Source organism: Pteropus alecto, unplaced genomic scaffold (assembly GCF_000325575.1).
Source record: "Pteropus alecto unplaced genomic scaffold, ASM32557v1 scaffold49, whole genome shotgun sequence".
Lineage (NCBI taxonomy): Eukaryota > Metazoa > Chordata > Mammalia > Chiroptera > Pteropodidae > Pteropus > Pteropus alecto.
The window spans coordinates 1,100,999-1,118,321 of record NW_006443131.1 but is presented as its reverse complement, the minus strand read 5'-3'; the positions used below and the strand labels follow the sequence as shown (position 1 = coordinate 1,118,321).

At 60.1% G+C, this 17,323-nt stretch overlaps 2 protein-coding genes and 1 pseudogene across 6 annotated transcripts in view; 1 reads left to right on the top strand and 2 right to left on the bottom strand.

Annotated features, from left to right (window-relative positions):
- The window catches only part of IQGAP3 (IQ motif containing GTPase activating protein 3), a 35,974-nt gene extending 29,595 nt beyond the window's left edge, over positions 1-6,379 (bottom strand). The window contains exons 1-3 of the mRNA XM_015598346.2: positions 6,236-6,379; positions 3,705-3,792; positions 99-255 (exon numbers count right to left, since the gene is read on the bottom strand). Of these exons, the coding sequence (XP_015453832.1) occupies positions 99-255; positions 3,705-3,792; positions 6,236-6,272 (282 nt within the window). The 5' untranslated portion in view covers positions 6,273-6,379. The remainder of the gene's footprint in view (positions 1-98; positions 256-3,704; positions 3,793-6,235) is intronic.
- A 113-nt stretch (positions 6,380-6,492) lies between these two features.
- On the top strand, positions 6,493-14,427 carry TTC24 (tetratricopeptide repeat domain 24). Of its 5 annotated transcripts, none has more exons than XR_003043555.1 (8): positions 6,493-9,729; positions 9,916-10,119; positions 10,546-10,674; positions 10,826-10,938; positions 11,256-11,351; positions 12,265-12,347; positions 12,458-12,878; positions 13,509-13,621. XR_003043555.1 is itself a non-coding variant. In XM_025040833.1 (8 exons), the coding sequence occupies exons 2-8, from the start codon at positions 9,027-9,029 to the stop codon at positions 12,678-12,680; spliced, it is 1,551 nt and encodes a 516-aa protein (XP_024896601.1). In that variant the 5' UTR covers positions 6,493-7,982; positions 9,023-9,026; the 3' UTR covers positions 12,681-14,427. The 5 variants fall into 5 exon arrangements, 4 of the variants coding, with proteins under 4 accessions (XP_024896601.1, XP_024896600.1, XP_024896602.1 ...); XM_025040833.1 differs by having other exon boundaries at positions 6,493-7,982; positions 9,023-9,729; positions 12,458-14,427; XM_025040832.1 differs by having other exon boundaries at positions 6,493-8,712; positions 9,023-9,729; positions 12,458-14,427.
- A 426-nt stretch (positions 14,428-14,853) lies between these two features.
- On the bottom strand, positions 14,854-14,972 carry LOC112472176 (annotated as a pseudogene).
- Positions 14,973-17,323: the final 2,351 nt, after the last annotated feature.

Here is a 17,323-nt window from a genome sequence, read left to right as displayed (position 1 = left end):
CAGGTTCGGACAACGAGTGGTGTGTCCCCCTGCTCCCGTGGCTACAGGAAGGGGCAGTGTGAGCGGAAGGCCGCAGCGGGCAGAGCCCTCGGACTCACCCGATACCGCAGCTGCTGCATGTCATAGATCTTCTTCGGGGGGACCACGGAGGGCGCGAAGCAGTGGCCCAGCTTGGCCAGCAGCACCCCGTTCCGGAGGCTGTCCTCCAGCTCCACCGGGGAAGGCAGCTCCTCCTTCAGGCAGGCCTCCATCCAGCTGAGGGCACGAGAGCATGGCGGGTCCTTTGCACATGCCCCGGCCCAGGACCTCCCCTCCCCGACTGCCCGGCCTCCCGCCCCTGCCCTGCTCCCAGCACCCCTCTCTGCCCACTGCCTGGCTGTGCCCACCCTCTCCCAAGCTGCCCAACCCCTGGACTGGCCGTTTCTCAGCCCCCAGCCCCGGGAAAGCTCCCCTGACCGATCTGAACCCGCCCGCCTCTGGGGAGCTTAAACAGGCTCCTGTATGGCACGTGATATAACCGTTCACGCAGCCTGCCAGGCACTTGACTGCCGGACCAACCGAATCTGCTTACTCTCCCATCCGGCACGTTCTCTGAGAAGCCAGGTACAGAAGGGTCAGGCCTGCCCGTGAGCATGACCCACACGGCCCATAACCCGGCTTTGATGAGGAGGGTGGTGGGGAACCCCCAGGGCTGGCGGGAGGGGAGCAACACAAAGGGCCAGGAAGGTCACGGCCCTTGGCATCGGGAGACACCGTCTCCCCCTTCACCTGAGCCTCATCTGCACAACCTGCAAAGTGAACCCCGCGCCGCTGCCTAAACCCCGCGCCGCCTGAACCCCTGCTTCGGCCGGCAGCTGCCCAGGCTCAGCGAGCAAAGGCCGTGAAAACACTTTGCATGTAAGTGTAAAGTGTTAGCGTCGCTGCTGGACAGGGCTCCTGGGTGGGGTCTGCACGCTTCTCCGGCCCTCAGGGTCGGCATGAGAGCAGCCGTTCCCAAAGCCGATCGCGGCCCACCTCACGCCTCCCCGCCAGGCGCCTCACTGCCTGTCCCCCCGTCCTGCTTATGCAGAGCGTTCAGAACGTACTATTGACTAAGAGGAAGGAATGAGGCGTTTATCCTGCTGTTAGAGCCGACATTCACTTACAGGAAATACGGGGTCGAGAGGGACAGGTGGAAGGACATGAGAAAGCACAGACCGAGGCAGAACGTGGGGTGCGCTATGGGGCGCGTGCCCCATTTCTCCGACAGGTCAGTGACATGAGAACTGAGAAGGGGCGGCGGGCAGTTCTAGAGTAAAGACCACCCGAGGGTCACGACGACCAAGGGTGATGCGTGAACGTTCTCAGGTCCCTATGGGAAAGCGGATTGTTTTAGACAAGCAGGAAAATTTGAAAGAGGCCTGGATATTGATCTTCCCAGGACCGAGGGATGACTTGGGGGCTTTGCGATGGTGCTGCGGCCACGTCGGCAAATGCCCACGGACTACGGAGACACGCGTCGAGGTGCGTGGGGCACGTGACAAAGGGACGTGACGTCATCTTGGTTCACAGGTGGTGGGATCGTCTGTGCAGGAAATCTGAAGGAAGGCGACCAGAACATGCTGGTCCTGACAAGGGATTGCAGCCAGTTTTCGGGATATGAGGCCAACGTATAAAAGTCAGTTGCTTTCCTGTCTACCAAGCGGGATTTGAAATTAAAAACAATACCATTTACGTTCGTTAGCGCCCCCAAAAATCACATTCGTGGGTATAAATCTAACAAAACATACACAAGATCAACGTGAGAAAACCGTAAAACGCTGACGAACGAAATCAAAGAACTGAATAAATGAAGAGATTTTCCATATTCATGGATCGAAAAACTCAATATTGTCAACATGTCAGTTCTTCCCGATTTGAACTGTAGATTCGATGCAATCCCAGTCGAAAGCCTGGCAAGTTATTTTGTGGATTTCGAGGAACCGAGTCTACAGTTTACGGGGAGCGGCAGCAGACTCGGCGTGGGCCACCTGACACTGGAGGAGGAGGACACTGGAGAAGCGACTCAGCCACAGCGTTCCAGACAGGGCGGGGCAACGAGACTCACATAAACGGTCAACTGACCCCGGACAGAGGAGCAAAGGACACACAGCGGAGCAGGGACAGTCTCGACACACGGAATGGGAACGACTGGCCGTCCGCCTACAAAAAACGAGCCTAGACGCAGATCTTACACCCGTCACGGAAATCAGCTCAAACTGAAGTGTCAACTGAAGTGTAAAATGTAAAACTGTTAAACTCCTAGAAGCCAGCGTAGGAGAAGATGATGCGAGGTCACCTGGGTGACCCCGGGTGTGGTGATGGCTTTTTAGACACAACGAAGGCATAATTCTTGAAAGAAACAATTGATACGCTGAACTTCACTAAAATTAAAAACTTCTGCTCTACAACAGACAACGTCAAGAGAATGAGAAGACCAGCCACAGACTGAAAGAATTTGCAAAAGACGCCTCTGACAAAAGTGTTACTCAAGATAACAAACGACCGTCAAAACTCAACAATAAGAAAATAAACAACCCGATCGAGAAATGGACCAGAGACCTTAGCAGACCTTCTTCACCAAAGAAGACACGCAGAGGGCAATGGCACATGAAAAGATGCTCCGCATCTTATGTCATCAGGTGAATGCGAATTAAAACAACAACGGGACACCAGACACACCCAGAACAGCCCACATCTGGAGCGCTGACCACCGATCGATCGCTGGCGAGGAGGTGGAGCGGCAGGAGCTGTCACTCACGCTCGCTGCTCCTGCGAACGCGACACGGTGCAGCCACTCAGGAAGACAGCTTAGTGGATTCTTGCAACGCTAAACGTACTGTCACCCTACGACCCAGCAGTCGTGCTCCCCAAAAGAGCCAAAGCCTGTGTCCACACAAAAAAACCTGCACGCAGATGTTATGGAAGCTTTGATCAGAGCTGCCGGAACCCGAAGCCACCGAGGCGCCCTTGGGTAGGGGGATGGGCCGTGGTGCGTCCGGACAGGGCAGCACTGTCATTATCCAGCGCCAATAAGAAATGAGCTGTCAGCCCCGAGACGGCAGGCAGGAAGCTTGAAGGCACATTACCACGAAGCGGCAGCCACCCTGACAAGGCTGCGTGTTGTGTGATGCCAGGTACGTGACGTTCTGGAAACGGCAAAACTACAGGGACAGTAAAGTGACCGGTGGTTGCCAGGCGCTGGGGGAGGGGGAACGGGAGGAGCACAGGAGATTTTTAGGGCAGTGAAGGGACTCTGTGTGACACTATAATGGTGGATACGCGTCGTTATACATTTGTCCAAACCCGCAGAATATGCGACCCCAGGAGGGGGCCCTAATGTGGACCGCGGACTTGGGGTGATGATGACATCTGTGTCAGTGTGGTTCATCATCTGTAACAGATGCGCCTCTCTGGCGGGAAGTCGACAGTGGGGGGCTGCAGTGGGGGCCACGTGTGTGGCGGGGGGGCTGCGTGTGTGGACAGGGTGGATGGAAAGTCTACCTTCCTTTCACTTTTGCTGTGAACCTAAAACAGCTCTGATAAAATAGAGTCTTAAAAAACATAGAAGATGCTATTTCAACTCTCCCTTCCCCACAGGACGGGCCCTGCCCTCTGCGTTTGCTGTGGGGCAGGCGCCGTGGGCGGGGTGGGGGCGGCCGGGGAGAGGGCGCCCCGCTGCTCACCGCTTGGCCTCCTCCAGCCGGCACAGGTACTGATAGGCCACGTTCTGCCTCCTCTGCTCGTCCATCTCCTCGGCCGTGAGGCGCTCATCTGAGGGGCGAAGGGGACAGGGTCCGGGAAGGGGGCGTTAGACAGAGGGCCGGAGGCTCCCCCTAACGCATGTCTTAGGCGGCTCTGCTCAGGACCGGAGGTGTCCCCCGTATCCGTGTCCCTCTACCCAGGACACCCTGGCTCCCGTCTGCTGCCCCCACCCGTGGCGCTGTCCTCGGCAGCACCCTGCCGAAGCGTGGCCCGTCCACCGCCGTCCTGCTCAGAGGGACTCCTGACCGTCCCCTGCAGACGTCTTCCTGACCCCTCCTTGCCGAATCCGCCTCAGGGCCCCCCCCTCAATGCCTCCCAGCGGAGACGTCCGGCCCCCTTGGCCGAGAATTTGGCTCCTCGCTCTACCACTAACTAGACGCTGAGTTCTCCGAGGCCTGGACCCGCGTCACCCCCCACCCCAGGCCTCTCCCAGAGGCTGGGCTGACAGGGCAGCAAGGACTCGTCACCGACAGCCTTTCCCTCATCCCACACCTCCCTGTGCAGGCGCTGGGCTAGGGGACCCCTCTTCTCAAGAAGAGAGACAATCACTAGAACAGCACCTAATGTGACAAGCGTGGTCATGGCTGGTGACAGTCCACATGGGCAGCAAAGGGAGCAAGGGGTTCTGTGACCGGACTCTTAAAAACCCTTGAGGAATGAGGGGGGCGGGGGGACGGGGAGCACCGCCACCGCTCGGGACTAAGTACGACAGGTGATCAAGGACCACAGGGCATCTTCGCCCGTTTTGGTGCGGGCCACCTGAGGAGGAAAACAACCTCCAGGCTAAACAAAATGCAAACGCTCGGACCCCCAAACTCAAGAACAGGGAGCCCCGAAATGAGAGGCGTTCCCATTCTGCCTTAGCCACAGCCGCCCTCCGCCCTGGTGCTTCCTCCTCTCCCCAGCTCTGCGGTCTCCTGAGAGACGACAAATACAAAATCAGGATGCAAGAAAGCTACACACACACACACACACACACACACACACACCCCAAAAAAATAAACTCCGAGGCCTCGGTCACTCTGCCTGACTCAGCACTTAATGCCTTCCCACTCACCCTGCAGTATGATCTGGGGAGGGGGAGGCTTATGAGGAATGACAGTTCACACACACACACACACACACACACGCACGCACACGCACGCACGCACACACACACGCACGCACGCACACACCCTCCTGTTCACACTGCAAAGTGCTGGCCAACCGCAGGAAGTCCACAGGTCCCTCCAAGGCAGGGCATAAGGAACAAGTGTTGGCTGTCGGTTGCTAAGCATGGAAAATGAGCCAGTAAGTGAATGACATAACCCCAGAGCTATGAACCGGTCGGTGAGAGCCACTGGGCGGGCTGGGTACAGACATGCACAGTCTAAGTCGGTCCCCGCCCCTCTGGGGTCTGACCCAGCCTCCCTCCAGAGGCCGGTGGGCGTGCACCTTGTCTTTTGAATCCTAAGGGAGGGGAAAGGAAAAGGGTGGAAGGAAGAGACTGCCTGGCGTTCAGAAGGTCAGACGCAGGGCCCGACCACACCTGCTGGCCCTAAAGCTCTGGGAGGGGCTCGTGAACTTGCACCTCAAACGAGTGCCCCAGGTAATTGTGACACCCTGAAGCTGGCTAGGCATGGTCCCCAAGGGGCCTCGAAAAGTCGAGGAGCCCTCTGTGGGAGTCAAACAAAATAGTTTTCCTCCCACTTTTCTAAGTTCTTCTGGCTGAGTCGATAATCAAAATAACAGGAGACAGACGGACAGGAGAAAAATGTCCAAAACGTATGATGGACGTTCATGTGGAGGCCGCGGGAACGCAGACCCGTGGAGGCCTTGGGCAGTGGGGTGAACATGCCCCTCCGGACAAAGGCGGGCGGGGGTCTGGAGAGGAGAAGGCGAAGCATGCGACACAGATCTTGGCTGGGCCTCCAGAACCGGCGGGAAGCGGGCGGGGACCGCGAGCAGGCCCTGCTGCGGTGGTCCCCGCCCTCGCCTCGGGTCCCATGCGACAGCCAGGTGACGCCCTGCCTCCAAGCCAGCTTTCCTATCTGACCTCCTTCAGGCGGGAGGGCCACAGCTTCTTCCCGAGTCTTCTGTCTCCCAACAACTCGGTTAAAATCAACGTCCCAAAAGGTGCATTTGGGGGTGGCAAAACTTTGCTCCCCGTCACCCTCCAGGTCCCTTTTGGCGTCTGTCCTGTCCCCTGGTAGCGCTTAGCAAGCATGGCAGCCATCAGTAACCGCTGAATTTTAGGGGGCCACCCGGACCACCCGCATTGCCCCCTCCGCGGAGCCCAGAATGTGGGAGAAGGGAGGAAACCAGCTCGCAGGGCCGGGAGGTCCGGCCGCGCCCAGCTCCGCTCCGGCCGCGCAGGAGGACGGCGTCCGGGGCCCGTGTCCCCCCGCCCGCTGCGCCCTCCCAGGGCCGCCCCCTCCCCGACCCGCGGGGACAGCACGGCCCGGCCACTCACAGACCGCCCGGCCCTGGGCCGCGCCGCTCGCCTCCATGTCCTCTCGGAGTTTGAATCTCCCGCCGCCGGCCACCGCCCCTCGCCGTCGCCGCGGCCGGACGGGCCGCGCCGGGGCCGCGCGCAGGGGACGCTGGGATTTGCAGTCCGGCCGGGCGGGCCCCGCGCTCCCTCCCCGCGGACCCCGGACACCTCCTTCTCATCCGCCTGGCCCTTTCCAGGGGTCGGGGTGTGGGCAGCCTTCTCGCATCCTGACTGTATTTGTCGTCCCTAAGGGGCCCACAGAGGTGGGGAGAGGAGGAAGGACCAGGAGGCGGGGAGGCCGTGGCTAAGGCAGAGCGCGAGAGGAGATGAGCAACCAGAGGCTTAGAAGTGCCGCGCCGCTGAAAACGCGCAGAGCCAAGGCCAGCTCCAGGGCGAGCCCCTAACCACTGCGCACCGCCGGCCCCCAAGGCCATGGGCGCCAGACCGAGAGGACAGGCGTGCTGGAGAGCGGCTGCGGAAGGGCGAGCGGCCGGACCGGGAGCTGCAGGAGAGGCGGCCACATGGGCGTCTACCAGCTCGGGGACCCGGGCGTGGGCCACCGGCTAAAGCGGAACGCAGCGTGGGCGGGTTAGAGGAAGCGGGAACTGCCCCTGGACAAGCTCGGTCTAGGAGGCACTGGCCTGTCGCTGGAGTTAAAATCAGGGAGGCGGAAGCGCAGGTAAAGCGGGAAAGAGCAAAGGGCAGAGTGAACGAACGAGAGGATGATGCAGACACATCGCCGGATCGCTGAGAGCCACTGGAAGTGCGGTGACAGCGGCCTCGGTCCCTGTGTCTCCCCAAATCACCCCGCCTCGGGGAAGCCCCGGAGTCCACAGCACACTGAGCTGCCCGTCTGGCCCCGGCCAGGCTGAGGTGGCTCCTGCAGGCCCGGCCGTGGGCCGAGGAGCCTCGGACCTGGCACGGCGGGCCCTGGGCGGAGGCCCCGGGCAAACGCGGCTGAGCCCCACCGTTCCCTCAGTTCCCTTCGTTTCCGGCAAAGCCCCCTCTACTTAGAAGAGGCCCCGTTCCCAGGTCAGCGAGGACATTGCTCTCTGACGCAGGCCGCCCTGGGGCCTGCCGTCCTCCCATGACGCAGAACTCGGGGGGCTGCGGATCCGCGGAGCCAGGAACGGGGGTCCGCGGGCAGCGATGCCCAGGCCTTTCCTGACCATCGACCTTTCGCCCTGTTCCCAACTGCGAAACTACCCCGCAGAAGCGCAGCGCGCGAGCGTGCGTGCCCACGTGCGTGCGGGAGGGTTCGCTTTCCGAGCGGCCCGAGCCTCTTTAAAGCTGGCCGTCGCAGCTAGTGCAGGGGACCCAGCCGCAGAAAGCCCAGGGTCTGGTCCCAGCTGCCCGACTGCTCTGTGACCTCTGGCAGGTCACACCTGCGGTCTGAGCCTGGCCCCCTCCTCTGTGAAAGGGGGAGACGGTCTTTGAGGTTGTAGCCAATAACAGACCCACGATGCTTGACTCGTTGCTCCCAGTCAGGGACCTGAGGGGTGTGTCTGCAGGGGTGGGACAGGGCAGGCAATGGAACCCAGGCATCCGTGCCCAGGGTCCAGCACTACGATAGGTCACCTGATCTGTCAATCAAAGAATCTCCTAGGAGCGGAGGGCGGTACCTGGTTGTCTGGTAACCCCCGGGGCTCTGAGCTAAGAAGCCAGGGGCGGTAACTTAAGCCAGAGGGACCATTCCAGAAAGCCATCTGCGGAGAAGATCGAGGAGGTAAGGTGTCTCCCGGCTGAGGCCACAGGACGGAGCGATGGCCCCGAAGAGGCAGGATTCCTGGGTGTTGTCAGGCGCAGGAGGAGTTTCTATAGAAGGGGAAAGTACCATCTCAGCCGCTTCTCCTAAAACAGGGCGGGGGTGTTGAGACCCCAGTGCCTGGGTCTCTCTCCTGTTCCAGCACCGGGGAGCAGAGTTTGGGAACAGCCCCCACCTCTCTAGAGGAGAGGCCCTGTCGGGAAGCAGAGCCCATGAAAGAGCGTCCTGGGTTTAAGGGCGCCTGGAGGGGGGGGGGGCCGGAACCAGCCAGCAGACGGGGGAGAAAGGGTCCCCCGGGGCAGACAGCAAGAGGGCAGCAGGCGGCGGCCTCGCTCCTGGAAGTTGGCCCCTTGCCAGTTCAGGAGCCTCCTGGGCCTGGTGCCCCCCGCACGTGGCAGGGGCTCCCCGAGCGTCTGCTGACGTGGTTGGAGCTACGTCTTGAGATGCGGCAGGAGCACCTAGATTATGAGTGGGTGGTGCGTGCGATGACGCGGGGGCGGGGGCAGACGCTGGAGGACAGGCCCTGCCAAACGTGAGAGTGGCCGCGTCGGGCCGTCTTAAGTGCGTTAGACGCCGTGACCAGCCATCTCCGGGCCTTTCATCTCGTCTGGTCAGCGTTTCTCGGGATAAATGTGTGATAAACAGTTACCTGCTCTGTGCCAGGCCCTTCAAGTCGCTCCACATCGAATAGGTGAGAGAGACACGAGAAGTGCCAGCTCTGGCCCCGTGTGACACATGCCAGGCGGCGCGCGGGGGGCAGAGGGAAGCTGGCCGAGGGGAGGGCCGTTCGGAAGGAAGCTATTAACCTGCAGGAGGGGGGGCTAAGAATTGGCGGGGCATTGCGGTGACGGTGGCACAGATGAAGCAAAGCGCGGTGGCACGGGAGGTTCCCGCAGCCCAGGGATCTCAGCCGGGCAGGGAAGCCGCCGCACCGCCTGCCAGGGCCTCTGCTTGGGGGGTGCCGAGGGCGCTGTGCTGAACCCCGTGCTCTCCGTTGTCAGCGCCATGTCTTCCCCCTGCCCCGAGGACGCCCCGCGAGAGCCTGAGCCGGAGCGCTCAAGCGCCAAGAAGGAAAAGAAGAGAAAGTGGCCGCAGCGGGAGGCCAGCATCCTGGGCCTCACCAGGGCTGGCCACAGGGCCCTACTGGCCGGCCAGGACCAGGAGGCCTTGACCAGCTTCCAGAGGGCCTTCCTCCTGGCCTCCGAGGCCCCACGAGAAAGGGACACCCTCGTCCTCCAGGCCTGTGCCTTCAACCTGGGGGCCGCCTACGTGGAGACCGGGGACCCAGCCCGAGGCCTCGCGCTGCTCCTGCGAGCCCAGCCTGAGGGGCAGGCACAGGGCGGGCGTCACGGCGACCAGTGTTTCAACGTGGCTCTGGCCTACCATGCCCTGGGTGACCTGCCTCAAGCTTTGGCCTGGTACCGCAAGGCCCTGGGCCACTACCAGCCACTCTGTGACCAGGGGCGAGCCCAGGCCCAAATGGGAGGCTGCTACCAGGCTCTGGGGCAGCCCGGGCCAGCAGCTCACTGCCTGCAGGAAGCAAGCCGGGCCTATGCGCAGGCCGGGCAGCCGCGGGCTGCAGCCCTGGCGCTGGGGGCCGCGGCGGGCTGCATGCTGAGCAGCGGGCAGCACGCGGTGAGCGAGGTGGTGCGGGTGCTGCAGGAAAGCCGGAGGCTCGCGGAGAGGAGCGCCGAGCGGGGGCTGCTGGGTGAGGCCTTTGGGGTGTGGGGACGTTCAGACCGGGCGACACTCTGAGAGGTGGGGTGGAAGCAGAGGCCTTTCTGAGGGCTGGGGAAGGGGCCAGTGGGCCTTGGGAGCGTGGGACGGGGGCTACCCCAGTGCAGCCTCGGTCACATCCGGCCCGGGTACCCGTGACCTTGGCCTGGCCCCCCAGGGCGGCTGTACAATGACCTAGGCCTGAGCTACTCCCAGCTCCGGCTGTTCCCGCTGGCGGCCGAGGCCTTCCTGCAGGCGCTGCCCCTGTGCCGGGCGCCGGGAGAGGCGGCCACGGTGCTGACAAACCTCGGGATGGCCCACAACGCCCTCGGCAACTACCAGGAGGCCCGGGAGTTCCACCGGAAGGCTGCCGCCCTGCACGGTGCGTGCCAGGGCCTGGGGAATCCGTCTGGGACCGAGGGACTGAGAGGGGGTCCAGCAGGGGCCCCAAAGCTGAAGAGTGGCTGGACCTTTAGGACCGGTTATGGGGCTGGGGATGCAGGAAGTGGGTGGCCAGGCAGGGCAGAGGGTGCTGGGCCCAGAGGCCGAGGCCTGGGGCTGGGAGGGCAGCAGCGGGCAGAGGGAGAGCCATTCACGCCCGCCTTGCCCGCTGCACAGAGATGCTGCCCGGCTCGGACTGGCGGGGGCCGGCGGGGGGGAGACTTTCAGGCCCAGGGTCAGGGCTGAGAGACGCTGGCTGTCAGGAGTCCAGGCCTCTGCCGCCTCTGGAGGGGTGCCTGTGGCACCCCGTTGGGGCAGGGTCCTGACGCCCACGGCCACTCTTGCGGTGGGCGGGCTCTGTCATCAGGCTCTGCGGGGCAGCGCTGGGAGCAGGGCCGCAGCTTCGGCAGCCTGGCCTTCGCGCTGAGCCAGCTGGGGGACCACGAGGCCGCCAGGGACAACTACCTGCACGCTCTGCAGGCTGCCCAGGATGCTGGTGCGTGTGAGGGGTTAGCGGGTGGCGGGGTGGCGAAGGCTGAGAGTCCTTGGGGCCAGTGGAGAGGCAGATGGGGTGGGGGAGGGGAGTGCCTCTGGAGGGAGGGTCAGTGGGGCAGGAGGCGTGGAAAGACCTCTCCGGCTCTCCCCAGGGGACACGAAGGGGCAGTGGCAGGCCTGTGAGGGTCTGGGGGCTGCTTCAGCCAGACTGGGGCAGCATGCTCAGGCCTTGGAGCACTACAAGGACGCGCTGGCCCGGTGCCAGGTGAGGCCCTGTCCAGAAACCCAGCTCCTCCCGCCAGCCCTCCAGCCTTGCCCACTGACACTCCGGTCTCCATCATCCACCCACTCATTAAGCACACACTGGGCACAGCGGGGGCTGGGTCCCGGGAACCTGGTGAGGGAGGGTCCCTCTGTCTCTGTCTCTGTCCACGGTGCTGGGCGGGACCTTGGCAAGGGGTGGGCAAGAGGGAAGGAAGACAGAGCCCCTCCCCGCCGTGGGTCTCCCTGCCCGCCCCACGCAGGCCCCCGGGAGCCGAAGCGCTGACCTCCCCCGTACCCTACTTCCCTTCCTGTCCCCAGGAGCCAGGTTCTGTGAGAGAGCGGCTGGTGGCCAAGCTGGCGGATGCCATGAGGACCCACTTGGCCCGGGGTGGGCTGGTCCTGGCTCAGAGCCTGGTGAGCCGACCGCTGAGATGGAGCAGGGTGGGAGGACTGCCTGGAGGAGGCGGGTCGTGGCGAGCAGAGCTGGCGCCCTCAAGCTGCTGGCCTGACCCCTCTTCCCTGCTCATCCGCCCTCGTCCAGCATATGGGACACCTATCGCCTATTTGAGGCTGCAAGGTGGGCGGGGCACGGTGGCACGTGTCCCCCACTAGGGCTGTGCCAGGGCCCCGCTGACCGCTAACTAGCTCAGTGAAGCCAAGGGGTGCAAGCCAGGACCCCAGCCACACCAGGGAGACAGAGTTTTAAGTCCTTGGCTGCAGTTCCCGCAAGGGCCACAGGATGGGGGCAGTGCTCCCAGGAAGTCCCCTCTCCCAGCTCCGGACGCGGCTCTGTGGGTCTCCAGAGGGCCCCTCCTCCGCCCGCCCTCACCTCTGTCCTGCTCCCAGCCTCTCCACAGGTCAATGTCCTTCGCTCACCCCTCGCTCACCCCTCAGGAGCTGACACATTTTCGTATTTATTATATGTATTCAGTAGGCTGTACGGCTTCTCTTATTTTAAAGACCAGGATGCCCTACTTAGAATTTGCAAACAAAATAAAATTAGCTTGATGAGGGAAGAGGACGGGGTTGGGGGCCAGTGGACCTGGGTTTCACTCAAAGTTGGCCACCAACCCTCTGCGACTTTGCTCCTGGAGGCCCCGGGCAGGGTGGGGCGGTGGTCAGGCTCCGGCCACGTCTGATCGTCCACGAGCTGGGCTCTACGTGACAGCCACCAGTAGGGCCTAACAGAGCGAAGGGCCTCACCCCGGGACTCCACCCACCGCTGGTTTGCCTGTCTCTCTGTCCCTCAGTGTGTCAGAGGGGATGTACTCACACGTCCACAGCCATTCTTCTCAGACTGACCCCCTTTACTCCCCTTCATCCCCAGACCTCAGCTCCGGGGCGGCCTCCAGTTCCAGGGGGAGCCTGCCCAGCAGGGGTGGCAAGGGGCCCAGCAGAAGGACTGCACAGGTGAGCGGGGCTGCACAGGTGTCGGGAGGTGTTGCAGCTGTGACCTCACAGCAACCCCCAGGGAAGAGGGGGCCTGGCCGGAGTGCTCTGCCCGTCCCCTGCCCCCACAGGCGTCCCGGGGGGAAGGAAGAGGACGAGGAGGCCCTCAGGGGGACAGAGGAAGAGGGCGCCCCGTCAGCTCCGGGGCCGGGCTGGCTTGCGCGGAGGCTGGAGCGTGAGTACACGTGGGCTGTCCCGGCTGAGGGGGGCACCCTCCCCACGCCCGTCATCTCTGCACTGCCTGCCTCCCCCCACTTCTGCTCCTCTCTCGAGACCCTCGCCCATTTCCCCTGAACCTTTTCCGAGTCACCACTTCCACCTTGCCTCCATGGTTTCCCTAACTTCTAGAACTTTCCGTCTGAGAGCACCAGCATTCGTGGGGAGCCCACCGCATGCCAGGGAGCTTGCTGTCCGGCCTCTCCCCGCAGAGGCTCCGGCTCCGGGGGCAGAATTCCTTGCTGCTCGTCGGCTTGATTTCACGTCTTCTTTGCAGTGTGTTTCCTTCCAGGCACTGGCACGTGGTCCCCACGCCAGCCACCGGGTGGCCGGGCTTGCCCAAGACCTGGTGGTGCGGGGCCTCGTGCATGCTGCACCCTCCGTGCTCGGTGACCAGCAGCCCCCCCGCCCCCGGCACCCGCCCTGCTTGTCCTCCCCAAGCGGTCTCTCTGACCAGGATGGTTCTTGGTCCAGAGGCCCACCATGAGTGTCTGTCCCTCTTCGTCCAGGCCAGGCCTCAGGGCCATCTCGTCTCCCATTTGGAGACCAAGGCCTGGTGCCCAGTGGCCCCAGGTCAGTAGGTGGGTCCCAGAGGGACCAGGGAGGCCTGGAGGATGGATAAAGGCAGTAGGAGAGGCCATGGCCTTGGACGATTTAATGCAGGGACGTGATCCCGGTTCAGGCTGGGGAAGGTGCGGTCTGGTGCTTGGGGACAGACAGCCTCGCTCAGCCTCTGTCTCTGCCCTCGCTCAGTTCTGGACGCCCGGCGTGGCCCTGCCTCCTGCACGCCGGACTGCGGGCCCCAGAGAAAGGGAGCCGCCTCCCCACTGCCTTAGAGCCTGGCGGCAGAGGCGGGGGCGGGACAGGGTGACCGCAGCTGGGGCCAGCGGGCTGCTCTTTCCACAGCTACTCCCGCCGCCGAGCTCCGCCCCGCCTCCTTCAGGCCCTCGCCACAGCCCAGGGCCACCGGCCGCAGGGACCCGCGGAGACCCACGGCATCCGGCTTCTGCACGATCACGTGACCCCTTGCTGGCCGCAGCCCTGGCCGCCGTGGTACCTTCCCAAAACTCAACACACAGAGGGGTTTCGGGGACACAGCCTCTTTCAGGGTCCAGCGCTATGCGGATACAGGACACAGCGCCATCAGCAGGCTGGGCAGGGGCTTTGCAATCTCGGCCCTGAGGCTCTTTGTTCCTTGCTGGGGTTTGGGGGCTCAGCAGGCAAAAGAACAAAGGAAAATGGATGGTGAATCTCCCCTTTTCTCTCCGGATCCAAACCGCACGGTCCTAGGGCCCTTGCCCGTTCTGCAAACTATGACTCCCCGGCCAGGAGGCTTTGGCGTTGGTGACTCTCGCCACCGTGTGCCCCCACCCCGCCTTCTCAGGCCGGAAATGGGTCATAAACCACATTCACCAACAGATGCACCCCACCTCCTCCCCGAACCCCAGCAGAGGCCTGCAGCCCACAGGACAACTGCTACCAGCAGCCATGAGGACAGTGAGAGCGTGAAGTCTACCTCCTGGGCACTCGGCACAGGCCCACGTGTCCCACGTGCTTCACGAGTGTTTTCTCCCCTGATCCTCACGACAGACGACACCCCTCGCACAGTGGAGGAGCAGCAGGCAGACAGCTTAGCTCGTCCTCCCAGCTCACGCGCCCGCTGAGTGACGCCGTGAGTCGAAGCTAGGCAGCAAGTCCCCTCTGCAGTGCTGTGCACGTCCACTCTCCTAGTGAAGCCACCGTTGGCTAAGGGTCGCCTGCACTTGCTGCTGAGTGTGTCTGTGGTTGTACGTGTTATTGTAACTTAATTAAATATACAAATTGATGAGCCAAGAGTGTGAAAACAAGCACTGTTTCTATGAAAACTTAGTTGAATCCTTAGAAGACCTGATTAAAGTGAGTCACTTAAAAACTTGTTGACTTAGTTTTGTGAGCAAGATTATTACAGTCTGGGAGAAAGTCATAAAAATAGAGAAGAATTTTGCACTCAGACTGCCATTTATTCCTTCTTCCACCTTAAAACAGCAAGCTGCAAATTGCAGTGATACCCAGCTGGTGAGGTTTATGGAAAGATGGAGAACTAAATCATCAGCCCCATCCTCGGAGAACAGAGGCTGACCACTTTGACAGATGGCAATTGGATGTATTTATTTTTATATATTTTTTATTTTTTTAGGCGAGGCAACCCTTGGTTGACCTCACAGATTGCAAGGACCTTGTCAGCTTACGATCCCTTATTTTTTATTTTTTACACCTACAGCACCTGCTCTTCCTAGGTGGTCTCCCATCCAAGTACTAACCAGGCCTGACCCGGCTTAGCTTCCGTGATCAGACGGGATCGGGCTTGTTCAGGGTGCCATGGCTGTAGACTGTATTTTTTAAGTCGAAATGAGATGATCCACCCCTGATCGTGTCAGGTAAGAGGGCTTCTGCTGTACTGTGAACTACCTCACAATGAGATTTCGAGGATCATTAAAATATGTGTAGAGGACCTACTAGGTGCCAGGCACGGAGGCAGGTGCTGGGGATGCAGCTCTTAACCTTCCTTATGAAAATGGGGTGTCTTATCTTGTCAGCCATTCAAGACGTCTGGACTAAGTTGCAGGTTCATCAACTGTAACAAAAGCCAATATGACGGCTTTAACCAGAGAGAACTTGAATCTAACAGCCCAGGGCTCTCACAGTGGCTTCGAGAGCCAGGCAGGATGCTCTGCCATCCTCAGCCCAGGGTCTCCATCTCAAGGTCTAAGTGGCTGCTCCAGCTCCAGCGTAAGAAAAGAGGAAGTGTTTAAAGGATATGACCTGGCAGTCGCATGTGTCATTTCTGCTCACATCTCATTGGTCAGAGTTCAGTCACGTGTGCATGCCTAGCTGCTGCAAGGGAGGCTGTGTTTAGCTGGGCAGCCGCATGGCCAGATAAAACTCAGGGGTTCTGTTACAAAAGAAAGGAGAATGGATTTTGAGTAGCAGCGTCTGCCACGCAGGAGTATGGCCAACCCAAAACCAACCATCACTGGCTCTACCATTTAGTGATTATTGTCTCAGGGAAACTACTTGACTTCTCTCTGCCATTCAATTTCCTCATCTGTAACGTGAGGATAAAAGCACATGACAGGACCGACAGGATTAAGTTAGAGAATGTACGTAAAGCATCTGGAGCTCAGCTGGTGCTCAGTCCACGTGCTTCTGCTAAGTTGGTTTCGGAAGCATTTCTCTAAGAAAACTCCAAAAGTCCGAAGGGCAGCAACGAGGCGGACTGGGTCTCGGGCACTGGCTCCCTGGGGACAGCCCTCATATGGCTGTTTTCTAAATTCTGGGGGCGTGTGTGGTGGGATATCTTTTGTGTCATTGTTTTATAGTTACATCTAATCAGAATGAAGTCAGCAGTGACAAGCCTTTAGTTACATGTTGCTGCACTTGGGGAAGCAGTTCAGTACAGAATGATGCTTAAGACTACAGACTCAAGGACAAGTTAGCTGCTTGGGTCCTAGCACCACTGACAGTCATCACTGTACATTGGGCATGTCATTCAACATCTTTGAGCCTTGGTTTTCCCATCGGTAAAATGGGAATAATAATAGGACTACTATTAATATGAATTAAGATGATTCATGTTATCACTTGGCACAAGTTAAGTATTCACAACATTATCTATGTCAAAGACAGATGTTCCGCATTGTTTTAGAAATGAATCTTCAGAATCACTAAATTAATTCTCAAACAGGCCAGGGGGAGTCTTGACTAACATAAAGCTATCTAGATACTGCTGAAGTTATGAAGTTAATGAGGTCTTAGATAAGACCTTCCTATTGTAATGTACACTGTACATTACAGTTTCAATGAGTAAACTCAATCTCCAACCCTAAACACAGTCTAACAAAAAGTTTTTCACCACGATTACAGTCTGATAAATTCAATTTCCTACGACAAACATGTAAAACAAGCATAGCTGGAAGCCAAGGGTACATCCCACAGGAGATGAGAAACATAATTTAAAAGGAGGCTTTCGGAGTAGTTAAAAGCTGGAGGGGTTTTTGCAGTGAACTAGCCAGGAAGGCAATTCATGAGACAGGAAAAAAATAAATCTTAAAAAAAAAAAAGGACCTTCATTCTACCTGGATAATTATCTTAGTGCCTTAACGGTAACTGGCTTGTTATTCCACAAACTTCTCCCCTAATCATGCAAGAGTGCGCTTACGTTCTTAAAAGCTCTTGCGTTAACAATGTAATTTGCCTTTCCAGGTTTTCCCTGAAATATTACCGTGACCAGAATCTATGGTTTCAACTCCATTTTGACCATGGCATACTCGACCAACTTAAGGTTTATAACCTATTTCCATAACTGGTAGCCTGATACAGGGGTGAGTGTGACCTACGATTAGGGAAGGACAGCGCGCTGTCCTGGTCAAGAGAGGCGGGGCGCTGACGAAGCGAAGAAAGGAGCCCCAATTACACAACCGCGCCGCGGCGCCCAGGAGCCCCACGTGTGCTGCCCCCGTGACACGTGCCCCCAGCCACTTGCAGACAGGAGCCCGAAACCCGGCGTGCCCGGGCTCGCCCGCGAGTCAGCGGCAGGGCAGGAACAGGGCCAACTGCTACGCCAAACTTGAGGAGCTATTACCAAAGCGCGGACGGAGCCAAAGCGCCTCAGTCCAGGCGGAAACGTGAGGCGAAAGGCGACCGCCCCCGGGACGGCGCGGGACCCGAGCACAGAGGCCGGA

Coding starts and splice junctions, on each gene's coding strand:
- TTC24 (XM_025040833.1), top strand. CDS start 9,027: ATGTCTTCCCCCTGCCCCGAGGACGCCCCGCGAGAGCCTGAGCCGGAG. Junction 11,352..12,264: donor TGGTCCTGGCTCAGAGCCTG/GTGAGCCGACCG, acceptor CTTCATCCCCAG/ACCTCAGCTCCGGGGCGGCC. Junction 12,348..12,457: donor CCAGCAGAAGGACTGCACAG/GTGAGCGGGGCT, acceptor CTGCCCCCACAG/GCGTCCCGGGGGGAAGGAAG.